Here is a 21,002-nt window from a genome sequence, read left to right as displayed (position 1 = left end):
AGGAGACCAACAGCAGCCCCAAAACCAGACTTTATAAATTCCAGGAGCAGATCATGTCTTAGACTTGTGAGAAGAAGCATTTTCTGCAGACTTGATCAAACCTTTGAGCAGATTTAGAAGATTTTTTTTTTATTATTTGTGTTGCAAGTGCTTTACAGGGTTGCAATATAAATAACTGTTTCCAAATGAATATAATAAATAAAAATGACATCAAAGTACATCCTATTTAGTATCTCTACATATGTATAAACAATACATGCCTTTTTACAAACAAACAAAATGTTGATGGACCACGCCATGCAAACCTCCTTAATGTCATATTATTATAGTGAACATAATATGTTCAGCTGTACAAGCATAAATTACTATACAATCCTCAACCTGGTCACCAATATCCGATCCTACATATGTATCTCAGCAAATAAGTGATACTCAAGTTTGTAGTCCTGAATGTAACTGGGATTAGACAGAAGTAAATCTGCTCCGTCTCCTAGTTAATGTAGTGTTACCAACTCAGTTTATGGCAATCTAATTAAATTATGGCAACTCATGTAGAAGGTTAAAACAAAAAATCAGGTTGCAGGTAACGTCACCTACTGGAGACCAAAAGGAGGAAAGTAAAAAGATCAGATAAAGGAAATAAAAGGAAACAGTTTGAGTGTGCAAAAATGTGAAGGGATCAAGGAGAGGGGAAAAATAAGAATCAAAGCATTTTGTACATGATCATATTCCTTTGTTACTAACGCACACTGAGCTGTTTTTATCAGGGCTGTGACTTCTGCTCCTTTAACTCTAGTGCTCATCGCAACCTGGTCATTAGCTGAACGTCTCATTAGGTTAGGTCCACATTAAGATGGAAGAGCCAGGAATCCGGTTGCAGACCTAAATAAAGATATTTGGGTTCACGTCCAGATAAGTATTTTATTTGTATACAGTGTGAAGATCCTCTTGGATCAAACATGTAAGAAAGTACTTACTCAATGTTGCTTTTCAGCTGATGCACAGTGCGCTTGTCCAGGTAACGGCAGAAGAGAGTGAGCAGGTTTGAGGGGAGGAGCAGCGGCTCCACCAGTGAACACTGGGACAGCTGCCCTGCCACCTGGAATATTGTGTCGGTCCTGAAAGACAACAGGAACACTGATGTTAAGATCTTATCAGGATGTTAAAATGCGTGATGATAATGAAATATTAGCCTTTGAAACCCACCAGGTCTCAAAATCACCGATGCTGGGCTCCAGAGGAACACTCGAGGACAGCAGTTTCTCTCCTTGGGACAGGAGCGCATATAGCAAGGACAGTCCAAACTGAGAGCAAAAGACACTTGAGAAAACGCCACAAAGTTGACATCACATGCAAAAGAGCATTCAATATGCAACAAAAAGCAGACCTTGTTCTGACACGCCAGCGTGAGGGACTCGTATGTCGTCAGAGACTCAGATGCTGTCATAAGTTTGAGGACGCCAACCAGCTGACTGAATGTCAGACCTCCAATCACATTTCGAAGAGGCCGGTAGAGCACTGGAAGGACCTAAAAATGGTATGAGGATAATGAGCCATCCCAATAATTTTACATTACCAAAAACATGCATTCATTTCCCTTTTACTGCTACACAACAAGGGAGTTTTAACCATAAAAAAAGTTTTAAAATGGACGTAGCCTCTCCATCAAGGCCCGTTCTCTCAACTTGATCCAACCGTACTCGCCTCTGGGAGTCGCCATCTTGTCAGACTTGACTCTGCCTCATTTCCTCTTACCAAAAAAGGGCATGTATGTGACCAGGAGGGGGGGGGGGGGGGGGCAGGGAGATATGTCCCTCTGGCTGACGAACACCTGACTTTTACTGAATTAGCAACATTAGCACCACCGCCTGGGAGCTAGGCTAACAGACCACGTTACTAGATAAACGAGAGTGAATGTTGAGATTTTTTTCCGGGACAGGAGTCTGTTTTTTTTATTTCCTGTGTCTCTAGTGGGGATTACACCAGCTCTGGGAGTCAAGTGCAGGCAGCCAGTGTTTATGATCTATGATTTAAACTGATATTCAACACAGTACCATGCTCAGACTGTAAAACACCGACCCTAACCCTCCCGGTGCTCCAGATTAGTATCTAGTGTATGTTAGTAGGCTGCATTTCAAGTCATTGTGCAAGTGCGGCTATTTAATTAGTATAACAGAGCTAACACGTTGTGTACCTCACATCTGTTTGTACAGTCAAAGAGAAAACCATCTTGTCACTTACGGTAACACCACCACACGAATGACCGCAGTCGAGGTCGAGATAACAGAGTTAGCATGCTAATCCTGACAACTAGCCTCTGAGGGGAAGTAAGGGCCAGAGGCTAGCTGTAACCCAAGGCCACGCCCTTAATTATTCATAAACTTTAACCTCCAATAAAATCTAGCCTGTAAAAAAAAAAGTTCACCCCCCTAAGTGTTGTCATGGAGATATGGCCTAAACATACAGACTGGAATGCACCAGGCCTTAAATAGGTTTAATTATACTGTCACATGGGCGTCAATGAGAAACTGCTCTATTGTGAAACTACACTAGTGGCCACTCTGAGAACTGCAGTTTTTGGCACTTCTATATTAGATCAACCAGGAAGTCGCTGTAGTGGGGGCTTGCTTTTAACATGAAGTTCATTTGTGACCTTCTCAGTTGTGTGCATTGCAAAATGATCTTGAGTATTTGCACTTTTAACAACAACAACTCTATGTTCGGCAGAGCCAAGTAGAGCATGCTCCCCAACCTCTTCTGGATCTCTGCTCATCAGCGTAGGAAGGTTAGAGGTCACAATGTTCAAGATTTTCAGTGCAGTATCAGGCTTCAGGAACGGGAGCAGACGGGCAAGCAGCTTTTTGCCTTTTGAGACCAGCAGGAAAGGAAGAAACGCCACTCCTGAATCTCTATATAAAGGAGAAATAGAGAAAAGTCATTGCTTATATTCAATGTTTATCAAAATGTTTACTATGTATGAACGCAAGGCACGTTGTGTATAACTCACAGGGGATTGTGATGCTGCAGCTGGGAGTAGATGTGCTCCACTTTCCCCAGTGACTTCTCAATCAAACTTTTTTCTTCTGCTTCAGACAAGATTGTGGTTTTCATTCTCTCCATCTCCTCGACCTCCAACAGAACCATGAACATCTGCAGGGGAAGTGAAGAGTGAATAAAAAAAAGCTTCTCACTGCATCAAAATAAATAATCAGCAGGTACCTTTTCTATTTTGCTAAGGACCTCTAACCGCTGTAGTCTGATGTCTTTTTGTTCCTGTAATGTGGAATAAAGTCTCAGTATCAGTGAAGGCAGAATAATACACTTCTAAGATGCCAGAAATTGTCTCAAAAACACAGTCACCTCATGTGGACCCTGAGCTTGGACAGCATGAACTGCACTGATGGCACGACGAGGAGAGTAACATGTGGACACGGCAACTTGCCCTAAGGAGCCTTCAATGTGCACCACTGGAAGAGCAAAAGTTTTTTTTTTTACAGTTGTAGAAAAGATATACACAGTTCTTCTACATGTTAACTCAGATCTTCCCTCAATCTGCACTGGGGTTGCAGGACAGTCAGAGAAACTATGTTTAGAGCGACAGTGAAACAATCAGTGATAATGACACCCCATTCTTGTACAATCAGGCTGGAAACATTAGCAAATTGAACACCAAAAAATGTAGTTAAATAACATGAAAAACGTGAGGAGAAAAAAAACCTGGTGCGTAAACGTCAGTTTTCATGATGTAAGGTGTGGTGAGCTTGGGTGGTTCCCTCCTGCTTCTGATGCCCATCTCTTCCTCCGCCATCTTAGCTTCTATTCGCCGATAGTACTCCTATGACACAGTTTAAATATGCTAGCCATTAAGTGCTAAGTCTTGGTCATGTAATCTATAATTGGCTTTTCTGTTACAGAAAACAAGAAAAAAGGAGCAATGGTTGATTTGGCCTAAAAGCTACAATGGATAATAAAGACACTAGATGTCCTACCTGGTAATAGTAGTCCTCATGGTATGGATTCTCACTTTGCAGCTGAATCATCTGCAGCCTGGTGATCCACTCCTTCTCTTTGGCTGTCATGAGATTACAGTAAGGATCCCAGTCGTCTGGTTTTCTACCAAACAGGTCATATTATTCGACAAATTAGCCTTTTCCTTTAACATGTCAGACTGAATATGAATAACTAAGAACCTTAAAGAGACGTCGCACTGACCTTTGGAATATGCGTTGTTTTTGACTGAGCAGGCGTTTATGTTGTGGGTGGAGCTGGGTGACGGGACCAGGGTACCTGTGGGCCAGACAACTTTCCATTAATGGAAGCACCATGGATGCGTTCAACACATCAGTTCCCATGTAAATTTGATAATGTCAACATGTACATAGTCAAAGAGTAAAGGCACATTTTGATGCCAAATGAACAACAGTTTATGCATCTCAATGCACACAGTTTGAGAACATGGGACTACTGTATATGCCACTAGTTATGTTTTATCTCACAGGATGTTAAAATCAACAGAACGGTGTTGAAAGCAGCCTAGGTTTTAAATTAAAACAGATCCAATTATCAAGATAAAATAGTGGAAAATCCCTCATCAGAAAGTGTTCCTATTTTTAGCTCAATTTCTTGTCATTTCTGTCCTATCAATGTTTTTTAGTGAAGTTTGTTCATTATTCACTTCATGCTTGTGTTTGCATTTTAGACATTTCTATTATTCCATCTTTAACACACACTTTTAGAAGCCGAGTGTACAGCCGACACCTGCAGACATGTCCAGGTCTCCAGTAAAATCACTGCTCAGCTTCATCCTTTCCACAAAGGATTTATTTTTTGGGTGCACAGCTGCACCTTTTATCACCAGCTATCCATTCCTCCAACTTAACTTTGTAAATACACACAATGTCATTGTATGAAATGTATGAATGGCAGGTCAATGAAGAGAGTTTTATATACTCAAATGGATGAAAAAGACTGCCAAGTCATAAATTTACCTAATACTCAAACTTCACTGACAAATAATTCAGGCCACAAATCAAACATTCCTGTGAGATGCACTATTTTATGACACACCTGAAATGCTGCACTGGATTGGTCGAGGGGCTGTAAAAGGGGGATGGCCTCGGTGAGTTGGCACCGAAACGAAGCTGCATCATCTTAGGAGTCAGAGACTGAGGAGTGGAGGGGCAAGGCAGGTTCGTAGGAAACATGAAGCGTCGTGTCTGATTCAGCACAAAATATCCTCATGAGTCAGGACAGACATTCGGATTTATTCAACTCTTGTGAATACATTTACTATCGGCTTCAATGCCTCAGAGAAGGTCAAATTTATTATTGAATATACCTGATTGTAATGTTGCCTTGGGGTTAAGGGCTGATGTGAGAAGATGGGTGATCCTGGTACCATGGGTGCATGCATCTGCAACAACAAAGTTTCAGTGAGGGAATCTGACAGGCAACACCTGACAATGTGTTTGTTTATAAAGGAATAGTTTACTATTTTTAGGAAGTACATTTACTTTCTTAATATTCAGTGGAGAAGATGTACACCTCATGTCTGGAGTAAATACATGATGGAGCTAGCAGCCAGTTAGCTTAGCAAAAAGACTGGAAACGCAGGGGAAGCAGCTAACCTGTCTGTCCACAAGTAAAAAAAATTCACCTAACAGGACTATCTATTACTATCCATCTACTATCTTGTGAAATGACTCCTATACCCGAGAGGGGCCTCTTTGGCCGAACGGGCTTCTGGTGTAGGATCCTCTGGGTTCCCCTCTCCCGCCCATGAAGGGAGACACAGGATACGGCAAATCCAGGTAGTTGGAGTTCAGGTGCTGACCTCTGCGGCCATCGAGCACACACACTATAGCACTGTCCTAAGAAAAAGAAAAAAAAAAAACTGTTTAAGTAGCCCACAGTCACCGATTACACCGTGTGCTCTTTACCTGAAGTATTGATTGTGAGATTCTTCTAGTTTTTCTGTAAGAGGGTTCCATAAACTAAAACGGGGGAAAAAAATAATAAAGCAACGAAAGAGAAAAATTAGCAGTATGAAAAAAGTAACAAGAGTGGGTACTTGCATCCTCCTCAAAGATTTTCCGGTAAACAGAATCCCCACAGTCCACTATGGCGCTGTCAATACTCTTAAAGAGAAAAACAGATCAGAATGAAGACAAAATGCAATGAAGTGAGCAGTCAAATCCCACAATAAGACAATAATAATGTGCATTACCTTGATGCTTGGTCTCCCCTCTACTGTCTTCATCACGGCTGGGTCTTCAAACATGTGCCCCCTGCCCAGCCCTCCTCTCTGTCCCCTACCCCTGTCACACTGCCCTGGGGGAGCCCAGGGAAGATACTGGGGTCTCTGTCTGGGAAGGGAGGGGGAGCTGTGGCGGGCTGATGGTTTAGGGTCTGGTGGAGGAGATGAGGGTGGGGCTGGTGGTGGTGGTGTTGGTGGTGGTGGTGGTGGTGGAGGCAGTAGCTCTCCAAACTGAAGGAGTCCGTTGCTGGGGTCCTCTGTGGTCCCGTCTACGATAAAGATACACCAGAAATACAGTTTAAGGGAAGCTTTCAACCTTTCACACTGTACAAAACAACTTGTTACATAAAAGGTGACAAGTTGTTACACCTCAAAAATGTAAATCATCAGAATTTAAAGCCCAACTGAAACCACATTTATTCATCTTTTTTGTAGCCAGTCACGTTTTTAAATATATTTCTTAGTGTTTTATGCTTAACATCAGAAAAGCTAATATCAGAAATAAGGGAGTAAGGGCTACACCTGCATCTAACTGGACCAAGGTGACAAGTGCAGGTACTGACGTTTATAGCACTCGTTTCCACTGTGAAGGTTCATTTTGTTGCTCTTTCGACAAGTGAAGGTATAGAACAAGATGTGTTTATGTTGGTAAGTTGAACATGGAGACTTTAGTGGTCAAGTTTGTGTGGGTTGTTGTTTAAAGTCTGTTGTGAAGCTGCTGTCTGCTCTGCCTGTGATAGAAAGCCAACATCACAGCTTAGTGCCAGATTATCTAAACGGCATGCAAAACAAGGGGTGCCATCAGGAATTCTAAAAATATAATTGTCCCCCTTTTGGTAAGGAGAAGACAGGACATGCGAGTGGCTGACTGGCTTTTGTATGGACTTTGGATTGTTGGCTCTACTCTGACACTGAGCTCAACTTGGAGCATGCTCCTTTACATTTTGGGAAATTACTTGGTCACTTACAACTCAAAAGTCCGTCTCAGAATTTACTGATTAGACTGTTGCAGGTTGATATGTTGTGGCAACAGGCCGCACTAATCCCTTGCTCCGACATAACTGAGTCCTGATAACGTACCATCTTTCTGCAGTGTTGAAGAACCTATTTGGAAACTCAATCTGTTACATTAAATAAACTTATTAACTCACCCTCAGTGTAATGGGAGACATTTGCTGTTTCTGTGAATGAAGCTGTTCTTGAGCAAATTTGAGCAAATAAACAGATACACACAGGAACACTAACAATGAAAAAAGTTAAGTTAAACTGCCCAGGAGCACGCAGCCTGTTTGCTTAGCTTAAAGACTGGAAATATGAACACCGGGACCAGGGACTTTCTGGAGTCTCTGGTAGTTGCCTGGCAATTAGCCCCCGGCAAATGGCAAACTACTTGTTTCCACGGTTTCCTTTTCGGAAAGATTAAACAGGATTAGAGGTGCTGTAGGTGGATTTTGTTTCCTGCGGATAGAGCCGGGACAGACTTTTCCAGTCTTTATGCTAAGCTACAACTTACTCCATATTTACTGTGCAGACATGGGTGGAATCTGAATCTCTGAGCGAGGTAAATTAGTGCATTTCCCATAATGCCTTTAACATCTTTTGTTTTTAAAGTGCAGAAACAGTTTGTCAGTAGCTACACCTGCTGCAGGAGCTGACAGGACTGTTGCAAACACCTTGGGACAAAAAGGGGCAATGATGGATACGGTTAAAAAGGAGTAACACATCTGCACACACACCCATGCCAAACGTCTCCTCGTTGTAGACGTTGATCTCCTCATCCTCCTCAGCCATGGCCTGCAGGGGCCCACAGTCCATACTCGTCCTGTCCTCTCCATCACTCCACTCGGCTCCATCCTCCGGCCACTGAGGCTCAAGCGCCTTCTCAGCCTCCTGGCGATGTTGAAATATATTATAATGCCTCATGACTACAAAGATAACAACGACACACTGAGCAGAAACCTCAAAGACAAAGCTTCCAGAGAGAAAAAATCACCGGGACCCACTTAGAATAAACACTCACAGCCGTTGTGGTAATAAATGAAATCAGACACAGACAGAGACTGAAGAGAGACTGTAGCTCGCTCAATACAACATAATAGACACGTTCAAAGCCGCCACACAGCCCTGACTTACTTGCTGCTGTTCTGAATCACTCATGGTGCATTTGTGATGTTATTTTTTTTAAACTTGACGCCGACGGGTCACGGAAACGTCCTCGCCAGGTTATAGCTGCTTTCTCTCGTGGGAGCGCGAGGGAGGCTCATTAACTTTTAAACGAACTCACCTGTGTGAGGAGCAGATTCGCGCGCACGCCGGCACGCGCCACGTCCGCCGTTTGCGTACAGCCTTTGAGTATTTAATGTATATTTCTTTTGTTAGCCTTCTGTACTGCCTTAAAAAGCCCAAGTGCAGTAACTACGAAATCACCAACAACACGATTTCTGCACACTTTTGGGTGTGAAAGTGTGGAGGTTAGGATTCATTTGGATAATAATTATTAAATGGCGAACAAGTAAACCATAATTCATCACCAGTGTGTCAAATAGTCATTTGCTGGGACAATAAACAAACTTTAAAGACTTTTTTTCATACATTAAATGTTTGAGTAGCTACTGCACTTAGGCTCTGTAGGGCAGGATAGCCATCTACTTCACCTGTTTTGTTTTTATGTTTTAAATCAAAATGGACACATTCAGGCTGCAGATTTAAATAGTTATGCTCGAGCTCAAACCGGCGAGCAAACAGTGACATCTAGTGGTCAAAGTCACCTCATCCGTATGCAGTCTGTGCCCTATTGTCACCCCTCTCTATAATACACAATTTATGCCTAGCATTAAATGTTTTATTTGGTGTATTCTTCACATTATTATGCCCAATATCCTTGATGAGTATGGCGACGTTTTTTGTATTCCTGACCTTTTTAAAGTTAACACAGTAAACATAAACAATCTAAATGTGTCCTAGTTTATTTCCTGTTGCAGTGACTGTGAATGACATCAGCTGACAGGAAGTTAACAAGGACCAAAGCTGTTGCCTAGCAATGGTATTCCATTAAAAAGGTCTATAGGGAGATACAAATGCTATCACTGCATATTTGTGACTTTGTGAAATTGTGCCCCCTCTTTATTAGTCATTCTACGGTCTCTGCCCGACCATCGGGAATTTTGTGTTGTGTATGCCTCACATAATGCCTCATAACATCAATGTATATGGAGGAGTTTCCTCTTCGACAGCAGCAGTAATAGGGGGATACATATTCTGTCAGACTGCATTTCCAACCTGTCATAAAATGTTTCCCCTCTCTAGAATCCAGTCTTTGCACTACCATCAAGTATTTTATTGTGTGCGTTCTTCACATTATGCCTAATACCCTCAATGAATATGAAGAAGTTTCTTTTATTGCAGCAACATTTATAAGGGGACACAATTTATCTCAGGCTGGATTTTCCGTCTGCAAAAATATACAGGTAGTTCCACTCTCGTCTAAGTCAGTACGAGTTGATACAAATTCTTCTAAGGGATGTGTATAGACTTGAAATTAAGTTGCTTGGTTTAATTCTTAATAAACATTTATTATATTTCATAGATCCTTTTATTTATTCACGTATGAAACAGCATAACAAGTCGTGTTCTCCTTTATTTTATTCTTTGGAATTGTTTTTGGTAAATTGCGTAGAGCAATAGTGAAAGAATAATGCAAAATATCTGACACGAGCGCTTACACAAAACAGACACTATATAGCAGTCAGCATACAATATAGAAATGCAGTTGCAGTGGCACTTATACTTTTTGCAATATAAAGCAAATATATTAAAGGGGATTTTTTTTTGCACAACAGTACAAGTCCTTCATTGAAAAAACAGATTTGCTTTCAATATACTGTTTCTTTTCTACCTTTGGCAAAAGAATTCAATTTTCAATATTCAATTTGAATCAATACAGTATGTAAAAGATTTACATACATGACAAAATCATTTGGCATCATTTAGTTTCTGTCTAACCACTGGTAGAGTTATAGAGTTATATTTCACACTGCCAATCAAAATGCAGTCCAATTTAATTGTGAAATAAACAGAAATTAATTTGGTTGCATGATTCTCTTTTTATTCCCCTCCCTCTATCAACTCGAATATTCTTAAAACCAAGAAAGAGACCAGCTCCGCCCTCATTCCCACAGTAAAAAAACACACAAATTAAGAATTCAGTCATACAGCTTCTTCACTTGGTGACCCAGAGGAGGAGGGGGAGGCAAAGTCCGGCCTCAACCAAAGAGTTTGATAAAGCAGGGGTGGCAGTAGGGCTTGTTCTCTTGCTCCTTGAAGCAGCCTTTGCTCAGGGGCTTCAGGCAGAAGTGACACACAAGGTGGTGGGGATGGTATTTGGCCCCCATGGCGGTGACGCAGCGGCCCAGGATGGGCTGCTGACAGGCCTGACACATGCTGCCGCGGGACTGGTGGTAGTGGGCCTCGCACAGCGGCTGACCCTCATGTTCGAAGAAGCTGCCGTTGACGAAAGGGCTGTAGCACTCCTGGAGAACAGAGAAGCAGTGAGATTCATGTGAAACGACAACTTTCTCATGACACGTTTTCCACTTATTTTGAGTGTTTTTTAGATGGTAGATTTACTGAGCGCAGGAACGCCCTGCTCACACAGTCACAGACCACAAAGTGTCTGATCTGTTGGTCACTGAGCAGCTTCACTGAAGCAGTTGTGGGTTAAGTGCTGGATCACATGAAAGAAATATCAGTTTGTTGATCTCAGAAATGTCAGATGACCCATTCGCAGCTCCGTAGCAAGGATTTTAGAATGATAGAGGTCATAAATCCTCTGTTATCACATTTTAGTTCTTCATTTACACACCTGTTCTTGCCTGGGTCAAGACCTTTCACTCAACGTGGTGACTGATCTGTCAGGCATCGTGACATGAAACTGTATGTACATTGTTCTGTATCAATGAAACAAAATAACTTGTTTCACCATCGGAACCCGATCGTCTCGGTCCGATTACATTGGCAGGGTTCATATGGGTGCTGGAAATCCTTGATTTTAAATAAACTGCTTTAAACTGCTTGAAGTGTATGTTATATTTATACATGATAAAACACAGAGAAAAGAAGATCTCCATATTTGAGAGACTGAAAAGAGTATTTTCTGACATTTGTGCATGAAAATCAAAAATAGTTGGTGATTAAAATTTTGTGGAGTTCTGTAGAAAACTCTCTCAAAACATCATGCTGGTTGTTTATAGAACAATAACATCTAATTTAATGTGATGAACGTGCAATAATAGGTATACTACAGTATACACTATATGGACTGTATATACATACGTAGTTTGCTACAGCTGTAAGAAATTGAAATGCTTGAAAAGTGCTTGAATTTGACCTGAACGCTGCATTTGGAAAGTCTAGAAGAGCGACAAAATTGAACTGTTAGCCCCATTCAAGTTAGCGCAGCGCTTAACTGGAAGTTACCCAGCTCGTGCAGGAAGTCTCTGTTTGGGAAAATTGATTCCTCCTCTCCAATGGAAATCAGTCAGAGTGTAGGCAATGTCAGACTGAAGATGACTAGTTAACAATTCTGTCTGATATCTGTCAATAACTTTTTAAGCCAAAATTTCTACATTTCCCTACAATAGGTCCGCTACCCAGCAGTGTAATTGCTTTAGAGAAGACAACATTCCTTTCAATGTATTTCTATTTTTATTAATTATTTTTCCCCTTAAACCAGTCAAACTGAGTCAATCCGCCTTAAATAACCCCAACAAGGGCAATATGTGTGTAGTCGTGGTCATTTTTAGTAATTTTAACTGTTGTGTGCGTTATTGATGTCTTAATGTAAAGTGATGAGCCTTTTGGCTAACACTGGCTCATTTACAGCGATGTTGATCCCATTGTCCCCGTGAATTGGATAAATAAATAAAGAATAAACTGCCCGAAGTCCCATAGATATTACAGAGGACTATACCTTGTTGTCCTTGTGGTATCTATGGCCCAGACCGTCTGCAAAGGCATCTTCCCAGGGTTCATTTAAAGGTGCCCTGTTTCCTATTTACCTCTAGTAGCATTTTGAGGGACTTTTTTAGAGTCCCTTTTTGTTTTTTCTCATGCACACGCAACAGGATACACTGATCCAAAGCTGGTGTTAACACGCCGAAAAATCCCCAGGAATACGTAAAAGGAGTGAAGAAGACTGCTAGCGTGTAAACATGGATATAAACAACAAAGGTTTCAAAATGCTCAAAATGAATCTGCTTTGTAAATTATTAGTGAGGAAGGAAATACATTCAAAATGTCCCTTCTCAGAATAAGTCTGTAACAGCTGCAAGCAAACCACAGCAGGGATCAAACTGTGTTACACACCTTGCAACTCTTCGCCAAGTGCAACAGACATTATGATTGAGCGGGCCGGCTCACACCCGACAGAGAAACACTCACCCTACATACGAAGCACTGTGGGTGCCAGAGAGAGTTGAGAGCTGAGATGTAGTTTTCCAGGATGGGCTGGCTGCAGCCTTGACAGCGGGAAGCAAACAGAGTCAAGAAGCACTGCTGGCAGTACTGCTGGCCCTCACGGTCATGGAAACCTGCAGGAGATACAGACACCGTTTTCAACAATTCAAGAGTCTATTTGATAAATCTTCAATTAAGTGATGATGCTGTGGAGAAAATACTGTCTGAAACGTTTTCATGCTAGCCTGTGGAACAAAAACTTGAATCTGTTCATTATGATTTAAGGTTTTACTGATCTCCGTTTATAAAGGCTGATGGTATTTTTTTCTCTCCATGCCTTTTGGCTTTATATTTGTTGGATTCTTGGCCTTTACAAGAGAACATTAACCCTACTGAAAATCATACAAATGAAATGTTTTGGGGGGGTTAGCAGCTGTTTAAAGCAAAGTTACAGAGCTGTCTGTATGAACCCGCTAACGTTCACTGTTAAGAGTACAGTGCGTGCCGCCCATTACCTTCCTCTCCAAATGCTCGGCTGCACTTCACACAGCAAAAACACTCTGGGTGCCAGTTCTTATCCAGAGCGGTGACCATTTTCTGAATGACAAGTGGAATGACAAGTTGAATGTATTAGTTTGAGCAGTTCATCTCAAAATAAACTTAAACTTAAAATAACTCTCACATTTAGAATGGGTTTGTTGCATTGCGCGCAGTGAGGGGAGAAGAGTGTGAAGTAGTCAGACTCGCAGTACGGCCGTCCGTCCTTCTCAAAGAAGTTGCGACTGCCTAACTCTGTCTCGCACTCGGTGCACACAAAGTGCTCTGGGTGCCACACCTTCCCAAGAGCCGTTACCACCTGCACCAGGAAACGGTGATTAATGAACAGCATCTTTTTGGTGGTCACGTGGTTCTAACTATCAAATATTAATAAAACTTAATATAGTTTTTTTTGCATATCTACTTATTCTGGCCACTCACCTGTCCTACTACTGGCTTTTGACAAGCCGAACAGTTTCCTTTGGAGGATGTTTGAACTCCTTGCCGGGTCAGGTCTGACTGAAGCAGCCCCAGCATGCTGTCCAATGAGCCGCCGGATGAGGCCTGCGGTGGGGGGGCGGGCTGCTGTGGTGCTGTCACCACTGGATTGACAGGTGCAGCTGGCTGGGAGAAGAGAAAGACAAATGATGGATGGCACAATTGTCTTTAGGATTTCAGTTTTTCAAGGGAGTCTGAAAGTACCGTGCCTAGTATGAGCTTGTTCCCTCTGGCAGACGTTATAGAGGACCCCAACATAAACTCAGCTGTTCTAAAAACTCCCTTGTATGCTAACATAAAATGAGCTGAACTACCTTGCCTAGCAACACTGCTAGCATGGCTAATGTATCAACATTTTTGGAACATCTTTGGTGAAGAAATGCTCTTTTTTTAAACTCACTGTTCCCATAACCACATGCTCACTCTTGTTTATAACCCACAGCTGACCTGCACAGTGGAACCAAACAAACTTGAAACGACGGAACCACTTCCTTTGCTTCCTGAAAGGAAAGGCGTGAAAAAGGACAATGACTGGATTATGTACCATACCAAATGTAGGACTATAAATCTGACTTCCAACTATCTAAAGCTATTTTTTCTGAGGAATATCTTCACCAAAACTAATTTGCATCCTCGGGCCCTGTCTGGTGATTCCTCTAACTTATGCAGGAGGTATGCGCCGTGACAGTGAGGTCATGTCATCAATGAACGTCTTCATGAACCATAAATCAGCGTCAAGTGGCAAGTGAATGGGATCACATTTTGAGCACAGTTGTGGATTTAGACACACACACACATACACACGCACACACGCACACACACACGCACGCACACACACACACACACACACACACACACACACACACACACACACACACACACACACACACACACACCAAAAAATATTTTGGTCATTTTAATGCTGTTGTGTGACTCTTACTGTGCTCTGGACTCTGAAGTCTGACAGAGAAGCCATCAGTTTGTCCAGTTCCAGTGTGGCTGATGTTGCTGAAGGCTTCGCAGAGCTAGAATACAAAACACAATTCTAGTTTTAATAATACCACAAAATACATTAGTACGTCAAACATTTTCTTAATAACTGCCCAAAATGTAAGTAAAAAAAAAACTTTGATAATATTGTGAACAAATGTACGTTGATGTATGTAAGTGTGCAGCTTTTTCAACAAGCCACATATCTATTGAAAATGTAACAGCACAAAACACACCTGCATTTAAACTTAATCTCACTCATATTTTGCAAAAGCCGTTAGTGGAAGTGTTGAAAATCACTAGTTTTGACAGAACAGTCCTCTGTGTGTTGCAAACAGTTACTATCTCTTGATTGCAAAAAATATATCTCTAGTTACGAGATCATTCTTTTTTCTTTTGTGAATGCAATGTGCTTCCGTACTTGACAATGCATTAGGGACTATATTTAATTAGTTAAATAAGATACATACTTTTGCATCAACATGTTTAAAGTAGATTATTAAACGTTTATATTGGAAAAATATACCATTTACACCATTTAATTTGACTTTAACTTTCTGATTTATAAATGGTATGGTCTCTTACTCTACAGTCAGTAGTTTGCATTCACACGAATTGCATCATGTTGATTAAATTGATTAGATTTGGTACCTGGAGGAGGGGGTCGTGGCCTTATCCTTGATCTTGTCCCTCTCATCTTTCTTAGAAGAAGGGAACTGGGCCAGGATCTCATCTGATGATAAAAACAGGATCATACATAAGAAAAGGTTCACCTCAGAGATAAACACAGTTCTATCAAATACACCCTAACCTGTGATGTTGAACTGAGTGGCATTCAGCTCCTGTAACAGATGGTCCAGTTCGCTCAGACCTCCTCCCAGCAGTGAGGAGGAGGAGAAGGCCGGAGGAGGATCTGTTGTTCGTGGAGAGCGCGGTTTACACACTGTGCTGAAAGGCAAAAACAGGTGGTGTCCAAAATTAACACACATCCATGAGGCATCCTCTCATTACAGTGGTTGGCTTCACCATGGTCACTCCTGTCATGACTCATTGGTGACTCCTGAACTTTGTCCATTCAGAAATGAGTCATGAAACAGCAGAATAGTCTCATCCGTAGCAGTGCTTTAGACAAATACACTCCTTGTCAAAAATGGACAAAAGGACAAAGGTAGAGTAAAACAAGTCATAAATATTTTAATTTTGAATGTGGTTCATTTTACTTGTGGGTGATAAATCAGAGGTCTGGCACTAGGGGGTAAGAAATGTTTTCTATGCAGATGACATATAACGGTGCTCATTTAGTCAAATGTTATATAGCTCACTGAAGAAGAACAGCAGACTTGATTATACCATGTAAAATTGGTTTAAAAAAATCAGGGAGGGTTACCTGTATAATTTGTCTGGGTTAGAGTTTTGGGAAGATTTCATTGCAGCAGAAACGGTCTGAGAGACAAAACAGAACAAGCTTTTCAGTGAAGAACGTGTTACAAAGGGAGCATGAATGCACACAAGAGTATTTTTTAAACCAATGTCTGAGGTGTTAAAATAATACTATAATGATCTAAATCAAAATCTGCGATGCGAACATTGGTATGAATCCATCCCTGGCGGTCGGCTGTTCACCTGCTGTGGGGTGTAGGCGGGCGGCGGGGGCCGGGTTTGGGGGGACTCCGGGGTTTCGGGGTCCGCATTTTGTGGAGGGTCAGAGGTGAGCAGGACGGGGCACCGAGCTAGAGGAGAGCCGGTGTTCTCCAGATCAGCCAGGAGGGCATCTGAAGGGATGGGAGGGGAAAATAAACATAACAGCATGAACATGATGGAAAGTGTGGTTAGATTTTACGATTCAATTTAGCTTCAGGTTGGTTGGTGATGAGAATTGAGACAGTTAACTAACCCATAATGCATATGTCTTTATGAATGTCCATCAGTTTGTTTATGAAGCAGGAACAGAAAGAGATATGAGTTAAGAAATGGATTTTAAAAAAACATGCAGTGGAGGTGGAGATGAAAACAGACTGGTAGAGAGATAAAACAGAACATGTTGTTTTTTTAGTAAGTGACGACAGAATGAAACACATGCAGAGACAGTTACGTACCAAACACAACAATACGAGGACTGAGAGGGTAGTTAGGTGGCTCAGGCACTCCTAAGGAGAGACAGACAGCCTGTGTGACCAATAATACAGCAGCAGCACATCAGTCCACACGTCAGACACGACACGAAAAGACAGTGAGTTTCCTCGGACACTAATCGGTCAGAGGACATGACAGTCAGACTTTTGCACAAACCCACAGATATTTCATCGACAAGAGGAAGTTATTAGAGCACACAAACATATCCAAGACATGCCAGTATGGAAAGGAAGCAGGGGAGGAAGGGTGTTGGGCGGCTGATATCCAAATCCACTCCCCCCTACCTCACTCACTCACTCACTCCAAGTGGAAGCTGTCTAGAAACTAAACTTGCTCAAGGGGTTAGCCGCTGCATGACATCATTTAGTGCTGACAAGTCCATGTACGTGCGACTAAAGGCCAAAGCTGCAGTTTGTAAAAAGCGGGATGAACATGAATAATTACAAACTCTAAGTTGTAGAGGGGGGCTGCTGTTTTACAAAGACTTAACCTTTCACACTGCTGGTACCTTTTACCCTCTGATGTACCCGCAGCCCTATCAGATTACACCCCCCATGCTCCCAAATGTGTTTATTTGAACTGATTTTAAATGAGTTGTTATTTTAAGCTCCCATATCAGGCTCATTTCAAGGTTCATAATTGTATTTTGTGTTTCCACTAGAGCACGTTTATACGCTTTAATGTTAAAAAAAACATTATTTTTCTCATACCGTCTTTCTGAATATACCTGTATTCACTCTGTCTGAAACGCTGCATTTTAGCGCCTGTCTCTTTAAAACCCTCTCCTGAAAAAGCCCAGTGCGCTCTGATTGGTCAGTGTTTCCGGGTCTTCTGGAGCGCTCTGCGTCTCTGCACCATCAATACACAGTTAAATGTAACAGCACTGTAGCTGAACTGTATATTACAGTTTAGATGAATTGGTGACATCACAACCGTAGAGAAGTCAGGCGGCTCATTTAAAGCCAACGTTTTTTAATACGGCCTATGTACATTTTTCTGTCGGTTGAGCACTTTGATACTTTCACAGTATTTATATAGCACCTCGACCTGCTTTATATAAGGCTGCATTCACGTCATAAGATGCATGGTGGAGATTGCAAAGATTAACGACGTGTCATTAAGAGATCCGAGTTTCTCAATTGTAATTACGACTTGAATGTAGATTGAAAAAGTATTTACAATTCAGGAACTCGTAATTACGATAACTCCAAGGAAGCTCAGAGGACATTATCCAACTGTTTTCTGAATACTACTCCTCAAGACAAACAGAACTCCAGGGTGGAGTGCCTATTTAATTAGAGAACAGTGGATACTGTTAAAGAACAAAAAAAAGACATCCATTATCCATCTTATCCATCCCTTTTTGCTTGTCAACGAGTATTCACACACATATATATATATATATGTATATATTCACATAGCTGCATGGCCTTGGCAATTGGCCTATCATAGGCAGCAATTTATCAGTTATTAATACACAAGGAATATTACTGATGTCAAAATTCATGACACATTAGCTGTTATTTTTCCATCTTCAACTTCTTGTTCTAGCGTCTTTTTCTTTCCATCCCACTCTGTTGTTGCACTGGTTTGCACTCTTGTCAAGAGTGATGATTGTCTAGGTCCTTCGCTCCTGATTTGATTAGACTTTGGATTTTAAGGTCACGATTCGATTCAGTTTTGGATTTAAACTTAATTTTTTTCAGACATTTGAGTCTTGAATCACAAAGATCAAGTGGTCGATGGTTTTATGTCCGGACAACTGACAACTGTTACTCATCCATACTTTGCAGTTCTTTCAAAAGATGGTATCAAGTGCAGAAGTACCTCCGGCTGTGAATCACTGATCTACTCGATCATTTCCAGTACAGAATCAGGCCTAAAAACCAGTTACCTCAACAGAAGTCCTGGTCAGGAGCACATGCTTACAGTTAAAGCTTTCTTTTTTTACAAGGATCTGTCCCGTGTTAAGAAGCTTTATAACTGTGTACGACGACCTCATCACTCCACATAAACCCGTTCACTTTGCTTTGGTTTGTTTTGGTAACAGCAGCAGATGTAATTACAGAGGTTGTAGATGATGTTTCCAAAGTGGAGAATGAACCTCTGCTGCGAGTGGCCTTTGTAGACTGATGTCATGGATGTTTGATGGCTGTTCTGAGCCAATCAGTTAGGTCATCTGCGGTGATCGGTTCTGTGACACGATGAACATAACCAGTTTACCCCGCATTAGTTCATCCCCCGTGGTCACTTTTGCCACAGATGATTCACACATCTGGAACGACCATGTGGTGAGAAACTTGTGTATATAGTGCTTGCCCTCCTCCTCCCTGCTGTGCGTCTCTGTCTCACACACATACTCGTACAGACTGAACTGCTCATATAAGGAGCTGAACTTCTCTCAATGGGAATTATGACCATATTTAGAGCTCCCTGTCGACTTGTTTGTCTTGGCCAAAAGCCTCTCTAACAAGTGGTCTCTCACCAGTTCCAATACACAAACTTACAACATTATTAGACAGCAGCATAAAAACGAGTGTCCCGAACATGGCCCCCGCCCACGCTCACCCAGTCACCCAGTAACTCGGCCTCTCCGTGTGCAATCCAATCCAGATGTTCCCAGATGAGCTTGGCTACATCGAGCCATTCCTTCCAGTATTGCTTGTAAAGCATAAATCCCCTAATTCAGCAGCGGACTTTGAGAAACTAAAGTTCCTGAGAGAGGGAATGGGCAGCTGAGGCTACAGGCCTTTCTATTTTCAATGAACGCTGTGGCTTTCTTCTTTTTTTTTTTGAATAACAGAGTGGCCCTGGGCTATTTCAGGGCCTTTCCGACACACAGGGTCAGAAATTCTCATAATTTTGTTCTGAGAAAAAGCAAAAGAAATCTTCCTTCAACATCTTCCTCAATAGAAAAGAGACAGAGCCAGTCAGGCTGCCTGGCGCTGGTCACAACAGTCTTTGATGTCTTCAAAATGGAATACACTCTGGTGGGCATTATGTGGCTTCTCTCCATCCCTGACTTGTTAGTATGAATAGATGGGGAAAGCCTGCAGCGGATCCCTTTAAATCTAATTTACAAAGAATTTATTGAATTTGCAGGGCATGCACGAAACACTCACTGGCTGTGGACAGACACAGTAATGTAGCAGTTCTTTTGGTACCTGTGTGAGTATGTGTGCATTTGTGGCCTGATGGCTTGGAAATGTAAAAACACAAAATGTATATAGAAAAAAATACAAATAAAACATAAAGAACCTACAAAAAAATTATTAACTATTCCAAAAGCTCAGAGGATAGGAGCCCACCGTAGAGAGAATAGGATAATGTGTGTCATGTAAGGAAAAAACCTCTATGCAGTTTTTAGTACAAGTTAAGATTTTAAGGGTGCGTTGCTTTCCTCTGCCTTAGGAGCCAATACAGTCATCTTTGCATTACGACCCTACACATGTCCTTGTGGACAGAAAAGGAAATGATTCCACTGAGATTGCCAGAAAGATCAGACCTTATTTCCTCTGTATGGGCACACCACCCCTTCCCAAAGATCCCCTCAAGATATCTCAACATGTAGGAAGAGAACAGCACCAATACTTACCCAGATCGTCCATGGTCTGGTTTCAGCCGAGTGTTCTCCTCTTTGAGTGACACAATACGGACGCACTCAGCATTAATAAGGAGTGATGGGCGCGTATCAAAGCCAGCGAGGTAGACAGGCTCGCTGCTATTGTCTGCGTCGGTCCTGAATAACTTCTTGGACACCGTTATCCGCCAAGAGGGGAGGAAGAGGAGGAGGAGGAGGAGGAGGAGGGCGTCCCGTTTCTTTTTCCTACACGGCTCTTCCTGTGTAATGCCTACCAGGACCAGACCGGAGGAAGGCGTAGTTAAATCAATGTGGTTACAAACCCCGCATTCCCCGGACGCGCGACGTCACCCTGGACATTCCTAGTCCATATTTGGGAGAGAAAATAAGGCGCAAACTGCTGCTGCGCCAATGTTGCGACGATGTATATATGATATTATGAATGTAGGTGAGGAGAGATTGGAAAGCGCTGCATTTACTGCCCTTCAACCCGAGGATGAACACTGAAGGGGCGGCGGCTTATGAAGGAGCTCGTAAAAGTAACATTTAGATATG

At 42.0% G+C, this 21,002-nt stretch overlaps 2 protein-coding genes across 3 annotated transcripts; both read right to left on the bottom strand.

The window, feature by feature from the left end:
* Nucleotides 1-848: 848 nt before the first annotated feature.
* Nucleotides 849-8,413, bottom strand: patl2 (PAT1 homolog 2; the record flags this gene model as incomplete). The annotated part of the gene is made up of 19 exons (XM_083932440.1): nucleotides 849-882; nucleotides 978-1,118; nucleotides 1,207-1,304; nucleotides 1,388-1,528; nucleotides 2,753-2,909; nucleotides 3,008-3,150; nucleotides 3,220-3,273; nucleotides 3,361-3,467; nucleotides 3,718-3,835; nucleotides 3,990-4,113; nucleotides 4,213-4,287; nucleotides 5,068-5,216; nucleotides 5,339-5,413; nucleotides 5,712-5,870; nucleotides 5,940-5,993; nucleotides 6,075-6,137; nucleotides 6,227-6,525; nucleotides 7,960-8,146; nucleotides 8,390-8,413. The coding sequence occupies 19 exons, from the start codon at nucleotides 8,411-8,413 to the stop codon at nucleotides 849-851; spliced, it is 2,202 nt and encodes a 733-aa protein (XP_083788566.1).
* A 1,477-nt stretch (nucleotides 8,414-9,890) lies between these two features.
* Nucleotides 9,891-20,621, bottom strand: LOC310961320 (transforming growth factor beta-1-induced transcript 1 protein-like). 2 transcript variants are annotated; one of them, XM_083933347.1, is made up of 12 exons: nucleotides 20,463-20,621; nucleotides 16,831-16,881; nucleotides 16,358-16,506; nucleotides 16,122-16,177; nucleotides 15,546-15,682; nucleotides 15,386-15,467; nucleotides 14,685-14,769; nucleotides 13,688-13,870; nucleotides 13,392-13,565; nucleotides 13,225-13,306; nucleotides 12,695-12,843; nucleotides 9,891-10,785 (listed from the first exon to the last, which is right to left on the bottom strand). In XM_083933347.1, the coding sequence occupies exons 1-12, from the start codon at nucleotides 20,473-20,475 to the stop codon at nucleotides 10,519-10,521; spliced, it is 1,428 nt and encodes a 475-aa protein (XP_083789473.1). In that variant the 5' UTR covers nucleotides 20,476-20,621; the 3' UTR covers nucleotides 9,891-10,518. The 2 variants fall into 2 exon arrangements, with proteins under 2 accessions (XP_083789473.1, XP_083789474.1); XM_083933348.1 differs by lacking the exon at nucleotides 16,831-16,881.
* Nucleotides 20,622-21,002: the final 381 nt, after the last annotated feature.

This window comes from Echiichthys vipera (genome assembly GCF_963691815.1).
Source record: "Echiichthys vipera genome assembly, chromosome: 18".
NCBI lineage: Eukaryota > Metazoa > Chordata > Actinopteri > Perciformes > Trachinidae > Echiichthys > Echiichthys vipera.
This window is presented reverse-complemented; position numbering and strand designations above follow the sequence as displayed.